This window comes from Brachyistius frenatus, unplaced genomic scaffold (assembly GCF_029030835.1).
Source record: "Brachyistius frenatus isolate BFR_SWC_R1_liver_20210118 unplaced genomic scaffold, ASM2903083v1 Contig_349, whole genome shotgun sequence".
NCBI lineage: Eukaryota > Metazoa > Chordata > Actinopteri > Embiotocidae > Brachyistius > Brachyistius frenatus.
In genome coordinates this window covers 22501-32419 of record NW_027210948.1, presented here as the reverse complement: position 1 = coordinate 32419, position 9919 = coordinate 22501, and the positions used below count along the sequence as shown (strand labels likewise).

Below are 9919 nucleotides of genomic sequence, written 5' to 3'. Positions count from 1 at the left end.
CTGCCCGCCGTCAATCAGCCCAAAACATCACTTCTTCATTACATGTTGGTTTTGCTGTGAAAAACGATCGGATGTCGCGAGAGAGCGACTCGTCTTCACGTTCACGCAGAAATCTGGCGCAAAAAAACCCACTCGAAGATCCTAAAAATACCAACGTGGCGCTCCTCTCACGACACAGTGCAGCCTGCAGCTAACCATGCTAACAACGCTAACGATGCTAACAGCTGGTCGGACAGAAGCATTTGGTGTGAAAATCTCTGGTTTGAATGAAACTGATAGAAACTGAGAGTTGTATCGTGACCACCGCTCCTTCCTGCAGGGGGCGCTACAGACAGCAGCGACAGGAAGTTACTTCCCACCTTCAGACACTTTAACGCTCTCACGCAAGTCTTCAGTCTTTGACGTTTAGATGAAACACAACTTCAACATCCTGAATCCAAACTAGCGTGTTTCCGGTCTTCAATGCTAAACGAGGCTACTTTCACCCGCTGTAGCTGCGCGAGCTAACATGCTAGCAGTAGCCGGTCAGGATTTCTGTTGACGGTGAAATGAATCTTTGTTTCCGGAGACCTTTCCGGTTTCAGCGTTGGAAACACTGACGGAACCGAACCTTTAATACGCTCAGAAAATAATTCGTAGTTTTCTCGTAAGAAATATTTTGGCTGCGAGAGAACGAGACGCGACAACGCAAACGTTCACACTGGACTCTGGGAGGAAGGTCGTGTAATACACCCGCCCGTCCAGCAGGGGGCAACATGGCAGATCTGTGACACTGACACGCTGCCCTCTAGTGGACTGACAGGTGTATTACACAATTGGCCGTAATAATAACAATTACTGCTGAATTGGCTCCTGTTGTCAGTGAACCATCAGCTCCTCCTGAGATTGAAATGTTTCAGTGATGAAGACAGAAGTTCACCTGTTAAATCCAGTAATGAGCTGCTGTAACGTCAGTTCTGCTGAGTCATCATTTCAGCCCGGTTCTGTTCATATTGAGCCACATTTGTCCCTTTAACAGCAGAACTGTGCGTGAGCAGCTCCCGTCTGCAGTGCATCATGGGAGTTCAGACCAACATCACCGATCACTGAGACTCAAGGAAACGTAAAAATGTGACTTCTGATCAGATTGTCGGCGCTCGTCTTTCTATTTCTGCTGAGTGTTGACGTCTGTTACCGTGACGATGTGAATCCAGTCTGAACGGGGCTCAACGTGTGGATGTCCTCCTGCGTTAAGAGTTCGCCTCTGAAACCGCGACGCATTCTGTGGACATCTGCTGGTCCTGAGTCCAGGACAGACCAACCAGGCGTTGTTCCAGCGGAGGTTTCCTGGACGTCCCTCAAGCGTCCCTCAAACGTCCTCAGAGGACCTGTTGCATACGTAGATTTTACAATTCTGAAGAGAGCGAGCGCCGGGCGGCGAAGACCAAACGCACCCAGCAGGGGGCGCGTTACATTCTTATGACGGTGCAGAGCAGACGGTACCAGCGCTTTCATTCAGAGACAGAATAACAGGAAACAAAGGGTTGGGGTTCAGGCTCCGCCCCTCGTGACTACAAACCAGCCAATCGGAGGGAACCACAAGCTCACGAGTTCCTTTTGGGGGCAGCATGAGGTTTGGGAGTTACCCATAATTCCTTTCTCTGTACTGTTTACGTAAATCTTTGAGGAAGATTTTATTTTTTAGCATGTTAGCGTAGATTTAACATATTAGTAAACGTTTATCACGATAAACATTGGAAGCTGCTCAAGCAACTGTTAGCATGTTGGGATGCTAATTACATCGTAAATAATTCGATTGTTTCAGCATGTAGTGCAAGATTTCTGTCTTTGTGAGAGGTTCAAACAATAGTACGATAAATAAACTCCTAACGAGATCATTTGGGATTGCGCTAACAGGCTTCATAAATATTATCTAATGGCCAACTAGATAGTGGATATTTTAATGCTAGCATGACATTTTAGACACACTATTGCTCGGAAATACTTATTCGTGACCTCGCATACTTGCTAGCATTGTCAGCTGGTGAAAGCTAGTTAGCTAGCCAGCTAAGTAACTAACAAACACAAATTTAGTAGCATCTCTTGTTAGCCTGGAAGTTAATTAAAAACACCTAAAACAAGAGACGTCATTAAACACGAATAAACGGGTGGCGACTACGAACCAACACAATTAATGTGAGTTTATCAACGACAGCTATTAAGTGTTGATTAACAAGCTGACAAGGTAAGTACTGTTTGCTAGCAGAAATTAGTGAACTACTTAAATAAATAACTAACGTTAACTAACTAGCAACAAAGTGAATCGTAGAGACTTCATTTCGGAGTAAAAGTTTCTGATTTTTAAATATTACACTGTGAAGTGACTCCGACGATAAATAGCCAATTAGCATTAGCTAAAGAGCTAATTTGGTTAGATATAAAACATTAACTAACTAAACTGGAAGCTTTCAGCGTTAGCAGCTAGCTAGCATTATAACTTTGTAATCCAAGCACAGTTAGCTAGCTAATGTTAGCTACCTAGTTGTTGATGATAGATAATAAACTGTTCGTTGCTTATCTGGTATCTGATTGGCTGGTTTGGTTCCAGGTGACGTGTCACCTGACGGAGCTGAGCTTTGTCTCCAGACTAAGACGGTAGAAGAAGAGCAGCTTCAGTTTGTTCCTGGTGGTTCTGGTAAAACCCGGTCCGGTCCGGTCCGACTGAATCCCGTTTCAAGGGTTCTGTTTGTAGTCCGGCGCCGGCAGACTTCAGGGCCGGCTGTCCTTTCCTGGTTGTTGCTAGGCAGCCGTCTCTGAGGGGGCGGAGACTGAGGTTAAAGAGGAGGAAGAAGAGAAGAAGAAGAGGAAGAAGAAGAGGCGTGTCATCCAGGTGTAGTCGGAAGCCCCCTGATTGGTTAAACAGGCGGAGCGGGGGCGGGTCTTTGAGGCACCAGAGGCTGTGACGCAGCAGAAGGTTTTGGTTTCCTGAGGAAGAAATAAAAACAAAAGATGTCAACAAAGACTTCTTCTGTGGTTCAGTAAACAAGGTGGAAGTGAGACTGAGCAGGGGCTGCTGGGAGGTGGAGTTCATCTCTGATGGAGCGTCCAACGGTTTCCTCCCACTTCAGTTAGACTCTTGGTCCTGTTAGCTTAAAGCTAACTGTTACATCCAGGCAGCTTAAAGTAAAATTGTTGAAACTTGTTGAAAGTTAAAATCCTAACGGAACGATGAAATTCAAACTATTAAAAGAAGTATCAGTTTTAATAAAAAAGCCACAAGATAAAAGTAAGCTAACACTGCTGAGTCAGCGTCATTAACGTAGCATTCAGTTAGTTAGCTAACAAGTTGAAGGACAATGTTAGCTGCTTTAAACGGTGAGCCAGAACTAACGCATGAAAACACTTGTGTTAATGCTACTGCTGCTCATCAAATAACCAAATGCTGTGTTTTCTAAAATTGTTAGCATTTCATGGTGCAGGTGATGTGTTGAAGTCTCACAGAGGCGGGGGAGGCGGCCTCAGGGCGGAGGGAGGAGCCGACCTGCTCAGGGCGGAGGGAGGAGCCGACCTGCTCAGGGCGGAGGGAGGAGCCGACCTGCTGGTCTCCACCACCTGAACACAAACAACCACCGTCACAGCGGGAACCAAACATCTCAACGTCTCCAGAGACAATTACTGTAATACTACTGTAGTACTACTGTAGTACTACTGTAGTATTAGCAGTAGTATTAGAGTATTAGTGTTTTACCTCCTGTGGCGGCAGCAGCTGAGTGTGGTGCTTCACATGGAGAGAGAAGAACACTTTATTTATTTACATTAGTTCTAATGAACACGCACACACACACACACACACACACACACACACACACACACACACACACACACACACACACACACACACACACACACACACACACACACACACACACACACACACACACACACACACACACACACACACACAACACACACACACACACACACACACACACACACACACACACACACACACACACACACACACACACACACACACACACACACACACACACACACACACACACACACACACACACACACACACACACACACACACACACTCACACACACACACACACACACACACACACACACACACACACACACACACACACACAACTACTAAATCAGCTCATCAATAAATGTTCCCTGGCAGCTGATTCATGTTTATTTATTGCATCATCAGCCTCCTGATCACAGCAGGAGGTCCCGTCATCAGACTGTCTCCCCCTGCTATTCAGCTTCATGTACAACCACCCATAAGTTCCTGAACGCAGCACGGTGCTGCACACAGAGGGTCAGCGAGTGTATGATCGTTGGCCCCGCCCCCTGATTAGCTTCACATGTCCCTCGTTGTCCTTCCCTCCCTGCTGTATTTAGTCTGTGTGCTCTTCTTTGTTTCAGTTTCCTATCTGTTGCTGCATCTTTTGAAACCTTTTGACGATTTCCAGAGTTTGACCCGAAAAAAAAGAGCCCTGATTGTGTGGTGGAAATCACTGCATGGGCTCAGGGACACTCGTGTTGAAGGTTTTCTGTTCCCCAAAGATTTGACCCAAAATCTGCTGTTTCTGCTCCAGTTTCAGGTTTCCATGGTGACATCACAGATGTTCTCGTCCCAGCGGTCACGTTACCGTGGTGATGTTGATGAAGAGACTCTGAATACTTCCTGGAGGTTGTCGGTTGTCCGTGTGCGTCACCGTGCTGCTGTGACAGGCAGTCGTTTATCTCAAAAATCGTCCGTGTCAGTTAGGAGGCGGTACACTCACCCCGTCTTTGACGATGTTGTTGGTGTTGCCCCGGGTAACAGACGGAGGCTGCGCTCTGGGAGGCGGTCCTCTGCCAGGATTGGCTGGAGCGTCAGCCCTGAAGGCAGGAAAGAGATCAGAGGAGAAGGAGGGGGACAGACAGGAAGGAGGGAGACAGACAGGAAGGAAGGAGACAGACAGGAAGGAGGGAGACAGACAGGAAGGAAGGAGACAGACAGGAAGGAAGGAGACAGACAGGAAGGAAGGAGACAGACAGGAAGGAAGGAGACAGACAGGAAGGAAGGAGACAGACAGGAAGGAAGGAGGGAGACAGACAGGAAGGAGGGAGACAGACAGGAAGGAAGGAGACAGACAGGAAGGAAGGAGACAGACAGGAAGGAGGGAGACAGACAGGAAGGAGGGAGACAGACAGGAAGGAAGGAGACAGACAGGAAGGAAGGAGACAGACAGGAAGGAAGGAGACAGACAGGAAGGAGGGAGACAGACAGGAAGGAGGGAGACAGACAGGAAGGAAGGAGACAGACAGGAAGGAAGGAGACAGACAGGAAGGAAGGAAGGAGACAGACAGGAAGGAGGGAGACAGACAGGAAGGAAGGAGACAGACAGGAAGGAGGACAGGAAGGAAGGAAGGAGACAGACAGGAAGGAGGAGACAGACAGGAAGGAGGGAGACAGACAGGAAGGAAGGAGACAGACAGGAAGGAAGGAGACAGACAGGAAGGAGGGAGACAGACAGGAAGGAGGGAGACAGACAGGAAGGAGGGAGACAGACAGGAAGGAAGACAGAGACAGACAGGAAGGAGGGAGGAGACAGACAGGAAGGAAGGAGACAGACAGGAAGGAGGGAGACAGACAGGAAGGAAGGAGACAGACAGGAAGGAGGGAGACAGACAGGAAGGAAGGAGACAGACAGGAAGGAGGGAGACAGACAGGAAGGAAGGAGACAGAAAGGAAGGACAGACAGGAAGGAGGGAGACAGACAGGAAGGAGGGAGACAGACAGGAAGGAAGGAGACAGACAGGAAGGAGAGGAGACAGACAGGAAGGAGGGAGACAGACAGGAAGGAAGGAGACAGACAGGAAGGAAGGAGACAGACAGAAGGAAGGGAGACAGACAGGAAGGAAGGAGAGACAGGAAGGAAGGAGACAGACAGGAAGGAAGGAGACAGACAGGAAGGAAGGAGACAGACAGACAGGAAGGAGGAGACAGACAGGAAGGAGGGACAGACAGACAGGAAGGAAGGAGACAGACAGGAAGGAGGGAGACAGACAGGAAGGAGGGAGACAGACAGGAAGGAAGGAGGCAGACAGGAAGAAAGGAGACAGACAGGAAGGAAGGAAACAGACAGGAAGAAAGGAGACAGACAGGAAGGAAGGAGACAGACAGGAAGGAAGGAGACAGACAGGAAGGAGGGAGACAGACAGGAAGGAGGGAGACAGACAGGAAGGAAGGAGACAGACAGGAAGGAAGGAGACAGACAGGAAGGAAGGAGACAGACAGGAAGGAGGGAGACAGACAGGAAGGAAGGAGACAGACAGGAAGGAAGGAGACAGACAGGAAGGAGGGAGTGTGGCGTGTTCTGATGTTCTGATGTTCTACGTGTTCCATCTCACTGGTATCCCTGCGTCCTCTTCCTGCGACTCCACCCGAGGCGCCGCAGCAGCTCGTTCCTGCGCAGGAAAACAAACGCACCCAGAGCGAGCAGAGGGAGGACGAGGAAGAAGAAGACGAGCAGCCCGTCTCTGAGGGACGTGTCCTTATCTGAGGACAGACACACGGGACACGTTACTGATGTATGTATGGATGTCCCGTCTCAGCCGGACTTCAGGATCCAACCTACCGTTCCAGGTGGGGCCGCTGTCCACGCTGCCGCCGTAACCCGACACCTCACAGAGGGGCGGAGCCCAGCCGTCCTCACAGTGACAGTTCTTGTTGCTGTTACACACCTGGACGGGTGAGACAGACAGAAGGTCACGTGACCTGACAGACAGACAGGAGGACAGATAAAGACAGACAGGAGGACGTCTCACCCCGTGTCCGTTACATTTCTTCTCCACGTCATAGTCCAGGACGTCAGCGCTGCGGCACTCAAAGTTCATACACACCTGAACACCACAGAAGAAGAAACAAGATGCAACTCCTCCTCCTGCTCATGTGCCCCCCCCCCCCCACACACACACACACCCCTCCTCCCTCCCGCTCCTCCTCACCTTGTTGTCCCCACACTTGGTCCCTTCGTTGACCATGCCTGGGTCGGGGACGTCTGACCCCAACATGAAGTCCACGCCGTAACATTTACCTCCAGCGATCGGCGTGCTGATGATTGACGGCTCGATGCCGAAGACCGTCACCGCCTGGACGTTGGAGCACTGCAGCTTCCCACACAGAGCGTTTCTATGGAGACAGAGACGAACACAGAGCGTTTCTATGGAGACAGAGACGAACACAGAGCGTTTCTATGGAGACAGAGACGAACACAGAGCGTTTCTATGGAGACAGAGACGAACACAGAGCGTTTCTATGGAGACAGAGACGAACACATAGCGTTTCTATGGAGACGTAGATGAACACAGAGCGTTTCTATGGAGACAGAGACGAACACATAGCGTTTCTATGGAGACGTAGATGAACACAGAGCGTTTCTATGGAGACGTAGATGAACACATAGTGGCCCGTGTCATGTGATGACAGACTGATGTGTGTCTGTGTGTGTGTGCGTTTGTGTTACCTGCTCTCACACTTCTTGTATCCGTAGTTATGGTAACCACAGTTTCCGAAGCGATCTCCTTTACTGTTGACGTCTTTGAAGCAGATTTCAGGAGCCGCCTTCGCCTCTGAGGAGGAGGAGGAGGAGTAAGTGAGGAAGGAGGAGGAGGAGGGGATAAAACAGAGGAGGCGGAGCATACACGTGGGCGGGGCTACATACTAGATCCAAAGATGTCCTGACACTGTCCGTCGTGGTGCTGACACTTCCCGTTGTAGCAGTAGGCCTGCTGCTTCCTGCACGGCTGCCCGTTCTGAAACACACCGCCATGATGATGATGATGATGATGATGAAGACGACGTGTCATACAGACACAGGTCACATGTGAGTGCTGCCGCCCCCCTGAGGACGCTCAGTGCACCTGCAGGAGGAGGTCTCACCTGGACGAAGACGTCGTTCTGACAGAAGGACGAAGAGCCGTTACAGAACTCTGGGAGGTCACACTCATCATCGGTGGGGGAGCGACACACGGTGCCTCCGGACAGGTACTACACACAGTACACACAGTACACACATTACACACAGTACACACACAGTTCACACAGTACACACACACACACACACACACACACACAGTATTAAAACACCAGTTTCTCAGAAATGAACCAGAATCTTCCTTTAATAAAGGTCAAAGGTCACGTGTTCACCTGACAGTTGTAGCAGCATTCTCCGTACGCACACTGAGCTCCCGACTTCAGCTTACAGGTCTGATACTCACAGCAGGGGTCCTCTTCACACTCCTACACACACACACACACGCACGCGCACGCACGCGCACACACACACACACACACACACACACACACACACACACACACACACACACACACACACACACACACACACACACACACACACACACACACACGGTTATCTGTGATGTCCATACGTCTTACAGACAACAGACGTTCCTTCCAAATGCAGAAGCTGCCTGAGAATCCCTGTTTTAGAATTCCTTCAGTGATCCAGGCTGAACGTGTGTGTGTCTCTGTGTCTCTGTGTGTGTGTGTGTGTGTGTGTGTCAGTGTGTGTGTGTGTGCGTGCGTGCGTACTGTGTGTGTGTGCGTGCGTACTGTGTGTGTGTGTGCGTGCGTACTGTGTGTGTGTGTGTGCGTGCGTACTGTGTGTGTGTGTGTGTGTGTGTGTACACACACGTGTCGTTCATGATTATATGTCAGCTTTAATAAAACACCGCAGACCTTCGGGGAGCCGCAGTCGCACTCCTCGCCCACGTCCACCAGCCTGTTCCCACAGTAGGGGGCGCTGTAGGCCTCGTCAGGACGGGGCACGTTCAGGAGACACGGCCCCCCCGTCAGCAGGATCATCTTCTCAAAGTCATCAGCACTGCAGCTGCTGAAGTTCCTTGACCCTCTGGAGGAGGAAGAGAAGGAGAAAGAAAGAGATCAGGAATTAAATATACATGTTAACATGTATATACTCTGATTGAGTGTGTGTGTGTGTGTGGGAGTGAGAGTGTGTGAGTGTGTGAGAGTGTGTGAGTGAGTGTGTGAGAGTGTGAGTGAGAGTGTCAGTGAGAGTGCGTGAGTGTGTGTGTGTGTGTGTGTGTGAGTGTGTGTGAGTTAGTGAGAGTGTGTGTGAGTGTGTGTGAGAGTGTGAGAGTGTGTGAGAGTATGGGTGAGAGTGCGTGAGTGTGTGTGTGTGTGAGAGTGAGTGAGAGTGTGTGAGTGTGTGTGAGAGTGTGTGTGAGTGTGTGAGTGTGTGTGAGTGAGTGTGTGAGAGTGTGAGTGAGAGTGTCAGTGAGAGTGCGTGAGTGTGTGTGTGTGTGTGTGTGTGTGTGTGTGAGTGAGTGTGTGAGTTAGTGAGAGTGTGCGTGAGTGTGTGTGAGAGTGTGAGAGTGTGTGTGAGTGTGTGAAAGTGAGTGAGTGTGTGTGAGTGTGTGTGTGAGTGAGTGAGAGTGCGTGAGAGTGAGTGTGTGTGTGTGTGTTTGTGTGTGTGTGTGAGAGTGAGTGAGTGTGTGAGTGTGTGAGTTAGTGAGAGTGTGCGTGTGAGTGAGTGTGAGTGCGTGAGTGTGTGTGTGTGTGTGTGTGAGAGAGTGAGTGAGAGTGTGTGAGTGTGTGTGAGAGTGTGTGAGTGAGTGTGTGTGAGTGAGTGAGAGTGCGTGAGAGTGTGTGAGTGTAAGTGAGAGAGTGCGTGAGAGTGTGTGAGTGTGTGTGTGTGAGAGTGTGTGAGAGTGAGTGAGAGTGTGAGTGTGTGTGTGAGTGAGAGTGTGTGAGTGAGTGTGTGTGTGTGAGTGAGAGTGCGTGAGTGTGTGTGTGTGTGTGTGTGTGTGTGTGTGTGTGTGTGTGTGTGTGTGTGTGTGTGTGAGTGAGTGTGAGTGAGTGTGTGTCTCACGTTGCTCCAGAGTTCATGAT

General features: G+C 49.9%; 1 protein-coding gene across 4 annotated transcripts in view; it reads right to left on the bottom strand.

Moving 5' to 3' along the window:
• The window catches only part of LOC138636062 (disintegrin and metalloproteinase domain-containing protein 9-like), a 14947-nt gene continuing 5028 nt past the window's right edge, over window positions 1–9919 (bottom strand). For 2 of the 4 annotated variants that reach the window (XM_069723880.1, XM_069723883.1), the window contains 14 exons: window positions 9900–9919; window positions 8747–8918; window positions 8195–8287; window positions 7928–8035; window positions 7710–7800; window positions 7512–7617; window positions 6994–7177; window positions 6814–6888; window positions 6624–6729; window positions 6397–6544; window positions 4785–4881; window positions 3728–3757; window positions 3479–3591; window positions 1–2964 (listed from right to left, as the gene is read on the bottom strand). The exon at window positions 9900–9919 is cut by the window's right edge and continues 114 nt beyond it. In XM_069723880.1, coding sequence (XP_069579981.1) covers window positions 2895–2964; window positions 3479–3591; window positions 3728–3757; window positions 4785–4881; window positions 6397–6544; window positions 6624–6729; window positions 6814–6888; window positions 6994–7177; window positions 7512–7617; window positions 7710–7800; window positions 7928–8035; window positions 8195–8287; window positions 8747–8918; window positions 9900–9919 — 1413 coding nt within the window. In that variant the 3' untranslated portion in view covers window positions 1–2894. The remainder of the gene's footprint in view (window positions 2965–3478; window positions 3592–3727; window positions 3758–4784; window positions 4882–6396; window positions 6545–6623; window positions 6730–6813; window positions 6889–6993; window positions 7178–7511; window positions 7618–7709; window positions 7801–7927; window positions 8036–8194; window positions 8288–8746; window positions 8919–9899) is intronic. The other 2 variants (XR_011312209.1, XM_069723881.1) reach the window with 2 other exon arrangements.